Here is a 13,189-nt window from a genome sequence, read left to right on the forward strand (position 1 = left end):
CTAATGTGGGGGGGGGGGGGAACTATACTGCACCTAATGTGGGGGGGGGGGGGAACTATACTGCACCTAATGTGGGGGGGGTGGAACTATACTGCACCTAATGTGGGGGGGGTAAACTATACTGCACCTAATGTGGGGGGGGGTAAACTATACTGCACCTAATGTGGGGGGGTAAACTATACTGCACCTAATGTGGGGGGGGGGGAACTATACTGCACCTAATGTGGGGGGGGGGGGAACTATACTGCACCTAATGTGGGGGGGGGAACTATACTGCACCTAATGTGGGGGGGGAACTATACTGCACCTAATGTGGGGGGGGGAAACTATACTGCACCTAATGTGGGGGGGGGAAACTATACTGCACCTAATGTGGGGGGGGAACTATACTGCACCTAATGTGGGGGGGGAAACTATACTGCACCTAATGTGGGGGGGGGGGGGGGGGAACTATACTGCACCTAATGTGGGGGGGAACTATACTGCCAAGCGAATGTGTATTCTGATTTAATTGCTGTGCTGGCACTTTGAGGCGTGCATTACGGTTCGGGCACAAAAAGGTTCGCCATCACTGCCCTAGGCCATTCTCTTATGTCAGGAGGCCCCATTAGGCAACGTTCACATGATTGAAAATCTGCCCAGTTGGGCGCAGACAGCAGACGCCAAAAAGGAACATGCCAGCATTAGGTCTGCTCGGAAATGCGCCATGTCCATAGACTAATGTATTTCCGAGCGGATTCTTTTGATAGAACAGACATGTCAATTCTTTCGGCGGAGGCTGGAATGGAAATTTCTGCATCAGATGTTTCCAACAAGGAAATTCTGTTGTGCTCACAGTGTGCAGCAGGATCCTATTGAAAGCAATGGGACTCTGCTGCAACAGTACAGAGTTATTCTGCTCGGAAATTCCGTCGTGTGAACATGGCCTTAGATGGTCGGCCAATCCTGCTGAAATCAACCTCAGACAAGGTTTAACACAGAATTGATCAGCCTCCGTTAGGCTATGTTCACACATTAGAATTTCCGCATGAAGATGCAAAATGATGCGAACGGATGGAATTCTGCATCTTTCTGTACATATGCGGCATTCATGTGGAAATTCTGCATGAGTTCTCAGTACAAATGTGACTTTTCTTTCATTGCTTTGGTTCCATTCTGTGCGAATTTCGTATTTGGGTGGAGAAAAAAAATAAAATAAAAAAAATAAAATAAAAAAAAAAGTTCCATTGACTTCAATGGGATTCCTCAACAGAATTCCGCACGAATTTAGGGTAGGACTTTTATGCAGAATGTAGATTTTCCGCAGAGGAAAGACCAATGCAAAAATTGTACTGTGTGAATGGGGCAAAGGAATTAAAGTGTATTGGCTCTAAATTTATGAGGAAATGTTGAATAAGGCTGCATGCACACCACGTTTTTGCCATACAGTTACTGTATCAGGTTTTTGATGAAAAGCGGATTCCTCAAAACCGGACTAAACTGTATCAAAAAGTGTGTACAAATTTTAACCCATATATGGTTTGAAAAATGATGTCCAGTTGCATCCGTTTTTTAAGAAAAAAAAACGTATAAGTTAACTTTTCACTTCATTTTGAATAAAGTTTCACTTGTTTGATTCAAATTCCAAGAAAAAAAAAACCTGTGCAGAGTCAAAAACCGTATGGTGAAAACCGTATGGAACCGTACGCACATACAGTTCTGTACGGTTCCCATTGACTCCCATGTTTAAAAATTTTTTTTTTAAAGTATACGGTTTAATACGTTTTTTGGTCCAGGTGAAAAACTGTAGTGACTACAGTTTTGGATACAGGTAAAAAAAAAAAAAAAAAAAAACTGGACAAAACCGTATCAGATGCAAAACGGACTAAACCGGATGATGCATTTGACATACGGTTTACAATTTTAAGTCAATGCATACGGTTTTCTATACAGTTCCGTACGGTTTTTAACTTGAAACTGTATAGCAAAAATGTGGTGTGCATGCACCCTTAAGGGTGCGTTCCCACACGGCGTATACGCAGCGTATTTCATGCTGCGCAAAATTTACGGCAGCAGCGGGAAATACGCTGCGTATTCCTTGCTCACTATACACACACAGGGCTTTCCGGCGGCAGCCCTATGCGTGCAGTGAGTTTTGGAGGCGGAGCCCCGTGTCACAGTCACACGGCCCCGCCTCTAAAACTCACTACAGGCATAGGGCTGCCACCGGAAAGCCCTGTGTGTTTATAGGGAGCAAGGAATACGCAGCGTATTTCCCGCTGCTGCCGTAAATTTTGCGCAGCGTGAAATACGCTGCGTATACGCCGTGTGGGAACGCACCCTAGATGTGGAAAACCATCCGGAATTTTCATTGTGTGAACATAGCCACAAATAGAGATGAGCGAACTTACAGTAAATTCGATTCGTCACGAACTTCTCGGCTCAGCAGTTGACTTATCCTGCGTAAATTAGTTCAGCCTCCAGGTGCTCCGGTGGGCTGGAAAAGGTGGATACAGTCCTAGGAAAGAGTCTCCTAGGAATGTATCCACATTTTCCAGCCCACCGGAAAGCTGAACTAATTTACGCAGGATAAGTCAACTGCCGAGCTGAGAAGTTTGTGACGAATCGAATTTACTGTAAGTTCGCTCATCTCTAGCCACAAGCAAAGGAAACAGCAGGGTTTTACTTTGTCATAACCGTTAAGAAAAAAAAAATCTAAAAAGAATGTTATTCTAGCAAAATATCCCCATGTGTGAGGCGGAATGGCGAACGTCACCTCATAAACCCCCTCCCCCCCCCTACCTTCACAAAGTCAAAGTATTCCGCATTGGTCCTTTCACCACCAAGTCTGACAGGAACCAGAATAAGAACGGATTTATCACAGTCAGAGTTATTCTTCTGGTCATAAACGTCATCGCGGTAAACTGCGGGAACAAGGGACGCACAAAGTTCAGATCAGGATATTCCGATTTTGTCTTTATAGGATTTTTAAAAAAGGGTTTTACGGTTTCGGAAAACAAAATTATATAAAGAATTACTATTTTCTAATATAGTTCTGGTAGCTATTCCTCGTGATTTTTCCCCCTTGCTATCATACAATAGGAACCTTTAGGATTTACTTACAGGGGGCATAAGAGTGTGATGGACATGCAGCAGAGTTAGCGCCGCGCACCTGCGCCCGTCACATGACCACGACAGATTTGTATTTCCCGCTACAACTGAACCTTTAAAGGGCTGCTCAGCGTTTGGAACAAACTGCTGTGAACACTGGAGCCGGGAGCTCGTTACGTCATAGCCCCTCCCCCTCAATGCAAGTCTATGGGAGGGGGCGTGACAACGTCACGCCCCCTCCCATAGACTTGCATTGAGAGGGCGTGATGTCATGAAGGGGCAGGACTATGACGTCACAAGCTCCCGATGCCGGCTCCAGCGTTTGGAAGTTTGTCCCAAACACTGAGCATCGGAGTACCCCCTTTTAAAGGTTCCTACTGAATGACAGCAAGCAGAGATCCTGAAACACAACACAAAAGCGGACATGATACATAAAATAACTCAGAACTAACTTTTCAGTCTACAAAAGAACAATTTCTAAATCTTGAATATCCCTTTAAGAAACTACCAGACAAAGCCCTTTGGATGTCTGAGAAAATTGCAGAAGTCTCACCCAATCCAATTGCAGAAGGTTTTTCAGAGGAAATTCAGGAGGAATCAACAGTAAGGCTGGGTTCACAATACGGAATTTTTTAGCAAAATTAAAAAAAAATTTGTCTACGCCCCTGAGCATTTCCCCCGCCCCATCTCCATGGTGCCCAGTTATTTCTCATTTTCTGGCAGGACCAGAGCAGATCAGGTTCCAAGTAGTACACACACGTGCACACACACAGATACTTCCTCCCTTACTTCTCTGGCCAGTGACACCACAGAACTCCTTTCTGCCATGTCATGAGATCGTGCTGTTGAAAGTGCACTGGACTGAACAGTCTGCTGGAGTAGGATTACACCTTCAAACTGTGGACCTCTGGATGTTGCAAAACTACAACTCCCATTATGTAGTTTTGCAACATCCAGGAGGTCCACAGTTTGGAGACCACTGGTATGTTGGGGGGGGGGGGGGGGGGGGAATAGGGTTACACTGACCCAGATTTATCAATCTGCACAAGACAAAGATGCGGCTGCTTTGCACACAGCAACCAATTAAAACTCGACTTTGAATTTTTCCAGAGAAACTAGAGAACGCAAAGCTGAGTTATGATTGGTTGCTGCGGGCAAAGCAGATGCACTTTTGTCTCATGCCAGTTAAAGGAGTAGTCCAGTGGTGGCCCAGTGGTGAACAACTTATCCCCTATCCTAAGGATAGGGGATAAGTTGCAGATTGCGGGGGGTCCGACCGCTGGGGCCCCCTGCGTTCTCCTGTACGGAGCCCCGACAGCCCGCGGGAAGGGGGCGTGTCGACCTTCGCACGAAGTGGCGGCCGACACGCCCCCTCAATACAACTCTATGGCAGAGCCAAAGCGCTGCCTTCGGCAATCTCCGGCTCTGCCATAGAGATGTATTGAGGGGGCGTGTCGGCCGCCGCTTCGTGCGGGGGTCGACACCCGCTATCTGGCCGGAGAGCCTGGCCCCCCGTACAGAGATCGCAGGGGGCACCAGCGGTCGGACCCCCCCGCGATCTCAAACTTATCCCCTATCCTTAGGATAGGGGATAAGTTTTTCACCACTGGACTACCCCTTTAATACATTTGAGCCAATGTATCATCCTGGAGTTCGGATAGTTTGGTTTTCAGAGCACCATCTATCTAGACCACATGGGATTATAACAACTTCTTACAATTACGCCATTTATATGTAACTACGGTAGACGCCATTTATATGTAACTACGGTAGACGGTAGTGTTGAGTGACCTCACAGTTAAAGCAGCCAATCCGGACCCAGACAGCTCTGCAGTTTATTGCTTTTGTCTGTATAAATTAGTGTTGCTTACGAAGTGCTCCGATTAATCCAAAATGACAGTCGTAGACCTTCTAGGACTGTTTCAGGCACGAGGAACATTTTGTAAGTGGCAATAATTTATGCAGACCAAAGCCATCTATGGCCAAGTCACCAAGTTAGGCCACTAACTGCAAACTCGCCCGACACTACGAGCAACAATTGAGATCTTGAAGTAAAAAAAATAAATTAAATAAAAAATTTACATAATATGAATTCAAAATATATAAAAATGAACAATATTAAGAATTAATGCTATTAATAAAATTATCAACATCAATGTTAATACAACAACAACAAATTATAATAAATAAAAAATATTTAGATTGATTATTGTTATTATTCACCACAATAAAAAAATAAAAATTGCAGAATCGTATAATTAAGTAAGAAAGTACTGACACTATAGGAGTCGGCCAAAATTCTCTAAAATATTAACTACCTACTTGTGCAGTCCTGAGCAACGTATATGGAGATCTCCTGCAGCTCTGGCTCAGTGGACTCCTCCTTCGCTTTCCTGGAAAAATATTTAAAAAATTCACAAGGTTATAACTTGAAGGTACCAATACCCTAGGTAAGTGATTCCCAACCAGAGTGCCTCCAGCTGTTGCAAAACTACAACTCCCAACATGCCTGGTCAGCCAACGGCAACAGCTGGAGGCACCCTGGCTGGGAAAATGACCTACATGCAATATAATATTTATTAATATTCTATAGGAATCCTTATGGAGAATTTGCAGACGCTACCACAGCAACCCCAAAGCGCGCGCAACATTTGCCTTCTTACCATTACTGTGACACATACCTCAGGAGGTGAGAGACGACTGCCGGACCGTACCAGTCTCCAGCAGCTTTGCCCAAATTTTTCCCAAGCTTAATCAACTGATGAATCCCGAAGTCGGCAGACGGGTGATCAGAGAACCAGGAAATTATTTTCCGGTGATAAAACGCAGTTTGGTTTTGGTCTTCGTTTTCCTTGGCTGATTGAGATTTGCTGCTGGATTTTGTTGTACCGTGGTGGCTGGTGCCATCATAGGACGCCTCAATGGGCGCAAGCTTTCTAGCGCTGTTCTGTAACCAGAATTCTGCTTCCGGACGGTAGAGGTCCAGCGCTTTTGGCCATAACCAGTCTGTAAAGTAAAGAAATATAATATATATTTAATTTATTTATTTTCTTCCATGTGGGAATAATTATCTATACAAATTTAAATAGGACTTTTTTCTGACATATGAAGAGACCAAAAATACCAATTCTAGCGTTTAGTGTTTTTTTACCTTTATGCTGTTCACTGTGCAGGATTATAAACATTAGATATATATTTTAAAGGTATGGACATTTCCGCATGCAGCAATACCAAATATTTTATTTTTTATTTTATTTTTTTTTTTAAATGGGGGAGCCTTTATATATATATTTTTAAGACTTAACTTTACACTTTTTAAAAGGGGTAGTTCCGTGGAAATTTTTTTTTTTTTTTTTAATAAATTAACTGGGGCCAGAAAGTTAAACCTATTTGTAAATTACTTTTAATAAAAAAAAAAAAAAATGTAATCCTTCCAGTACTTTTTAGGGGCTGAATACTACAGAGGAAATGCTTTTATTTTTGGATTTCGCTTCTGTCATGACCACAATGCTCTCTGCTGACCTCTGCTGTCCAGAGCAGGAGAAAATCCCCATAGCAAACAAATGGACAGCAGAGAGCACTGTGGTCGTGACAGAAGAGAAATCAAAGAATAAAATCATTTCCTCTGTAGTATGCAGCCCTTAAAAAGTACTGGAAGGATTAAGATTTTTTTTTTTTTTTAATAGAAGTAATTTACAAATCTGTAACTTTTTGGTACCAGTTGATTAAAAAAAATTATTTTATTTGCAATGTACTGTTAAGTACTATATAATAACATTGTACTGATCAGTACAATCGGCAATCTTCTTTAGTCTGATTCTGCTGCCTGCACAGGAAGATTGGCCACCCTGTGGGACAGAAGAAGGTAAGTCCTCTGGCCACTGTTTACACTAATCAGCCCCCTCGATCGCACTACAGGGGTCTGGGAGCCCATCCAAACCCACTGGCACCTCCATTTTCCCTAAGGATGCAGTGTTTGACATTGATCATGGCACCTATAGGGAAAATGGCTGCCATTAGCGGTGAATCCCTGGGTGCCGACAAAAGCTAAAACTCCGCTATGAAGAGAGTACAGCCCCCTTCATAGCTGTGCAGTAAATGTATATCGCTGCAGCGCCGTACATTTACAGTGCATGTCCTTGGGGGGGGGGGTTAAAGGAGTACTTTCTTGCCCCAGCGTTTTGAACATTTTGTTCCATACACTTTGAGTGGGCGGTCATGATCATTACGTCACACCAAGCCCTCTCCATTCATGCTATGGTGGGGGTGTCAGCTGCCACGCCCCCTCCCATAGACATGAATGGAGGGGGCATGACATCACGACCAATGCCGCTGGAACCTGACGTTTGCTGCGGGAGATCACGGGAGCGGGGGTGGCCCAGCGGCGGCACCCCCACGATCAGACATCTTATCCCCTATCCAAAGGGTGGTGATAAGCAGCGGAGTATCCCTTTAAGGCCGGATTTACACTACGAAATATCCACCCAGAGAAGTTAAATGCGGATATTCTGCATTCTACAGCAGGAACCGACTGAATCAGCGTTGGACCAATCAGACTTGTGCAGTCTCTATAGACGCCAATGCATTTCCAAACAGATTTCGTTAACAGAATAAATATGATCATTCTTTCCTCATTTTCGCAGTGTGCACGGTACAGCAGAATCCCATGAAAAACAATAGGAGGCTGCTGCCCCGGAATTGCCGAGGAAAATTTCTCAGCTCGGAAATTCTGCAGCGTAAATGCAGCCTAAATGCATTATACAGGGACAGAAAACATGCAGCTTCTATTTTCAGATAATTTTGTGATTTTAATAGAAATGCCAGCCCCTTAAGGGACATCTGCAGTCTGAATGCTGGGACCCCCCCCCCCATGATCTCCTGTACGGGGCCCCTGCTCTACCGTCCTGGAGGAGTGTCGGCCGCAGCATGACGCAGTGGCCGACACGCCCCCTCCATGTATCTCTATGGGGGAGGCAGAGATGCAGTCTTCGTGCATCCCGTCCTCTCCCATAGAGCTGTTTGGAGGGGGATGACATGCGCATTAGCCGCGGCAATGCCAGGTCCCCAAACGGGAGATGGTGGTCGGACCCTCCACGATCAGACACCTAGGGGATAAGTATCTAACACTGCAGTACTCCTAACAGATAACCTTAATAACACTTAATACTGACCTCTGCCTATGAAATGAACCAGGAGACCCTGCGCCAGTAACATCTGCCCTGTCCTCAGGGTGCAGCCCCAGCCGCAGTCTGTGGTCAAGGTAGACCCCTCCAGCGTAGAGAACTCTTCCCTGTATGTCAGCCATATCCTGGAGATAAAGTCCTTCCGGAAATCCTCTACAGAGCCAAATGCATCCTCGTCAGTCACCGACTCAGAATCAGAGCCATTGGGAGAAGATTCAGACTCTAAAAATAAAAATTGCCACATATTAGCCCTTGTGGTCCCAATATGGGTCATGACAAGCTTTGGCCTTTGCTTCTGTTGGCAAAAACAAAACAGTCGAATTTGTACCTTCGAATTTGAAGTGGTAGCATTTGCCGAGCAAGAAGACCGGGGAGTTTCTTTTAAAATAGGTTTTCGTCCTGAGTACCCAGCCTAAAATAAATTACAACAAGAATTTTAATATGTATACAAGAATACAATGATGCCAATTATATATGCATCCTTGGCATTTAAAGAGGTACTCCGGCCCTAGACATCTTATCCCCTTTCCAAAGGATAGGGGAAAAGATGTCTGATCACGGGGGTCCCACAGTGATCTCCGCCCCACCGTGATCTCCGTCAGCACCCAGTATGCTAAACACCCAGTACTGGTCAGCACCCAGTATGCTAAACAGTTTGTTTAGACACGCCCCCTCCATTCATTGCTATGGGAGGAGGCATGACTGCTGTCTCTCCCCTCCAATAGGCATGAATGGAAGGCATGGCGTGACACCTTGAGTGGTGACAAAAGATAAGACGCAAACAAGAGTTGTAGCCCCAAATTTCAATATCAAGTGTTGCTTTCTCAGTCATAGTGCATGTAGAGCTGGGGGTTCAGATCCCAGTGGCCATTACCTCCATACATGTAGAGCTGCGGGTTCAGATCCCAGTGGCCATTACCTCCATACATGTAGAGCTGAGGGTTCAGATCTCAGTGGGCATTACCTCCATACATGTAGAGCTGAGGGTTCAGACCTCAGTGGGCATTACCTCCATACATGTAGAGCTGGGGGTTCAGATCCCAGTGGGCATTACCTCCATACATGTAGAGCTGAGGGTTCAGATCTCAGTGGGCATTACCTCCATACATGTAGAGCTGGGGGTTCAGATCTCAGTGGGCATTACCTCCATACATGTAGAGCTGCGGGTTCAGATCTCAGTGGGCATTACCTCCATACATGTAGAGCTGCGGGTTCAGATCCCAGTGGGCATTACCTTCATACATGTAGAGCTGGGGGTTCAGATCCCAGTGGGCATTACCTCCATACATGTAGAGCTGCGGGTTCAGATCTCAGTGGGCATTACCTCCATACATGTAGAGCTGCGGGTTCAGATCTCAGTGGGCATTACCTCCATACATGTAGAGCTGGGGGTTCAGATCTCAGTGGGCATTACCTCCATACATGTAGAGGTGGGGGTTCAGACCTCAGTGGGCATTACCTCCATACATGTAGAGCTGCAGGTTCAGATCTCAGTGGGCATTACCTCCATACATGTAGAGCTGGGGGCTCAGATCCCAGTGGGCATTACCCCCATACATGTAGAGCTGAGGGTCCAGATCTCAGTGGGCATTACCTCCATACATGTAGAGCTGAGGGTTCAGATCTCAGTGGGCATTACCTCCATACATGTAGAGCTGGGGGTTCAGATCTCAGTGGGCATTACCTCCATACATGTAGAGCTGAGGGTTCAGATCTCAGTGGGCATTACCTCCATACATGTAGAGCTGAGGGTTCAGATCTCAGTGGGCATTACCTCCATACATGTAGAGCTGAGGGTTCAGATCTCAGTGGGCATTACCACCATACATGTAGAGCTGGGGGTTCAGCTCCCAGTGGGCATTACCTCCATACATGTAGAGCTGGGGGTTCAGCTCCCAGTGGGCATTACCTCCATACATGTAGAGCTGGGGGTTCAGCTCCCAGTGGGCATTACCTCCATACATGTAGAGCTGAGGGTTCAGATCTCAGTGGGCATTACCTCCATACATGTAGAGCTGGGGGTTCAGATCTCAGTGGGCATTACCACCATACATGTAGAGCTGGGGGTTCAGATCCCAGTGGGCATTACCTCCATACATGTAGAGCTGGGGGTTCAGATCTCAGTGGGCATTACCTCCATACATGTAGAGCTGAGGGTTCAGATCTCAGTGGGCATTACCTCCATACATGTAGAGCTGGGGGTTCAGACCTCAGTGGGCATTACCTCCATACATGTAGAGCTGAGGGTTCAGATCTCAGTGGGCATTACCTCCATACATGTAGAGCTGGGGGTTCAGATCTCAGTGGGCACTTTCCAACCTACTTTCACTCAATGCTGTAAATGGAATCTGTCAGTTCTACATCATGCTCAGAGCTCAAATTTATTAGTGAGGTGATGCTGAGCTGCAGCATTCAGACCTCCTCTCTCCTCCACCCCTCCCTGCCTTGAATGACATAGTGCTAGAAGCTGAGCCCGGTTCATTAATCAGTCAAGGCAAAGAGGGGTGGAGGAAGTGTGGTCTCCAAACGTTGCAAAACTAAAACTCCCAGCGTGCCCGGACAGCCGTTGGCTGTCCGGGCATGCTTGGAGTTTTAGTTTTACAACAGCTGGAGGTTAAAAACTAATTAGTAAAAATAAAATAAATAAAAAAAAAGTACTTACTGTATTTGACATTATGCCAGGCAGATAAAATCATAGACTTCACGTTGTTTTCGGCGCCGCTGGCTTCCATATTCACCCCGTGAGAATGAACCCATACCGCGTGCGGCCCGGAGTCGTGTGCCTGCAAGAGAAAAGGAGGGGATGATGGGTAAGAAACGTTGTTTTCAATTGATCGCCATCTTCACGATTGCCGCTTCTATTGGTGAAAAATAATAATTAATAATAATATACGTTTTAATTCAGAGGCCGAGACCTGGTACAGTCCTAAGGCCTTATCCACACTATGTATTGTGATGCGGACGTTGTGAGGGAGGTGAGGGGACAGTAATAACTGACACACAGGGGGAGATGAGGGGACAGTTATAATAAACACACAGGGGGAGATGAGGGGGCAGTTATAATAAACACAAGGGGGGGGATGAGTGGACAGTTATAATAAACACAAGGGGGGGATGAGTGGACAGTTATAATAAACACAAGGGGGGGGAAGAGTAGACAGTTATAATAAACACAAGGGGGGGATGAGGGGACAGTTATAATAAACACAAGGGGGGGGGGGGATGAGTGGACAGTTATAATAAACACAAGGGGGGGGATGAGTGGACAGTTATAATAAACACAAGGGGGAGATGAGGGGGCAGTTATAATAAACACAAGGGGGGGGATGAGTGGACAGTTATAATAAACACAAGGGGGGATGAGGGGGCAGTTATAATAAACACAAGGGGGAGATGAGTGGACAGTTATAATAAACACAAGGGGGGATGAGGGGGCAGTTATAAACACAAGGGGGAGATGAGGGGACAGTAATAAACACAAGGGGGAGATGAGGGGACAGTAATAAACACAAGGGGGGGGATGAGGGGGCAGTTATAATAAACACAAGGGGGAGATGAGGGGACAGTTATAATAAACACAAGGGGGTGATGAGGGGGCAGTTATAATAAACACAAGGGGGGGATGAGGGGGCAGGTATAATAAACACAAGGGGGGGGATGAGGGGGCAGTTATAATAAACACAAGGGGGAGATGAGGGGACAGTAATAACAAACACAAAGGGGGAGATGAGGGGACAGTAATAACAAACACAAGGGGGAGATGAGGGGACAGTAATAACAAACACAAAGGGGGAGATGAGGGGACAGTTATAATAAACACAAGGGGGGGGATGAGGGGACAGTAATAATAAACACAAGGGGGAGATGAGGGGACAGTTATAATAAACACAAGGGGAGATGAGGGGACAGTTATAAACACAAGGGGGAGATGAGGGGACAGTAATAAACACAAGGGGGAGATGAGGGGACAGTAATAAACACAAGGGGGGGGATGAGGGGGCAGTTATAATAAACACAAGGGGGAGATGAGGGGACAGTTATAATAAACACAAGGGGGTGATGAGGGGGCAGTTATAATAAACACAAGGGGGGGGGGATGAGGGGGCAGTTATAATAAACACAAGGGGGGGATGAGGGGGCAGTTATAATAAACACAAGGGGGAGATGAGGGGACAGTTATAATAAACACAAGGGGGAGATGAGGGGACAGTTATAATAAACACAAGGGGGGGAGATGAGGGGACAGTTATAATAAACACAAGGGGGGGTGAGGGGGCAGTTATAATAAACACAAGGGGGGGATGAGTGGACAGTTATAATAAACACAAGGGGGGGATGAGGGGGCAGTTATAATAAACACAAGGGGGGGGATGAGGGGGCAGTTATAATAAACACAAGGGGGGGGGATGAGTGGACAGTTATAATAAACACAAGGGGGGGGATGAGTGGACAGTTATAATAAACACAAGGGGGGGATGAGTGGACAGTTATAATAAACACAAGGGGGGGATGAGTGGACAGTTATAATAAACACAAGGGGGGATGAGTGGACAGTTATAATAAACACAAGGGGGGATGAGGGGACAGTTATAATAAACACAAGGGGGGGGGATGAGTGGACAGTTATAATAAACACAAGGGGGGGATGAGGGGGCAGTTATAATAAACACAAGGGGGGGATGAGTGGACAGTTATAATAAACACAAGGGGGGGGATGAGTGGACAGTTATAATAAACACAAGGGGGGGATGAGGGGGCAGTTATAATAAACACAAGGGGGGGATGAGGGGCAGTTATAATAAACACAAGGGGGGGATGAGTGGACAGTTATAATAAACACAAGGGGGGGATGAGGGGGCAGTTATAATAAACACAAGGGGGGATGAGTGGACAGTTATAATAAACACAAGGGGGGG

General features: G+C 45.9%; 1 protein-coding gene across 7 annotated transcripts in view; it reads right to left on the bottom strand.

Annotated features, from left to right (window-relative positions):
• Positions 1–13,189, bottom strand: part of ATG4C (autophagy related 4C cysteine peptidase) — a 56,378-nt gene that overhangs the window by 15,879 nt on the left and 27,310 nt on the right. For all 7 annotated transcript variants that reach the window (XR_008846695.1, XM_056532900.1, XM_056532902.1 and 4 more), the window contains 6 exons: positions 10,936–11,056; positions 8,602–8,685; positions 8,262–8,495; positions 5,772–6,096; positions 5,413–5,483; positions 2,782–2,903 (listed from right to left, as the gene is read on the bottom strand). Coding sequence is in view for 6 of the 7 variants with exons in the window: in XM_056532896.1 (XP_056388871.1) it covers positions 2,782–2,903; positions 5,413–5,483; positions 5,772–6,096; positions 8,262–8,495; positions 8,602–8,685; positions 10,936–11,056 (957 nt within the window). In the remaining variant the exon portion in view is untranslated. The remainder of the gene's footprint in view (positions 1–2,781; positions 2,904–5,412; positions 5,484–5,771; positions 6,097–8,261; positions 8,496–8,601; positions 8,686–10,935; positions 11,057–13,189) is intronic.

Source organism: Hyla sarda, chromosome 7 (assembly GCF_029499605.1).
Source record: "Hyla sarda isolate aHylSar1 chromosome 7, aHylSar1.hap1, whole genome shotgun sequence".
NCBI classification, from domain to species: domain Eukaryota; kingdom Metazoa; phylum Chordata; class Amphibia; order Anura; family Hylidae; genus Hyla; species Hyla sarda.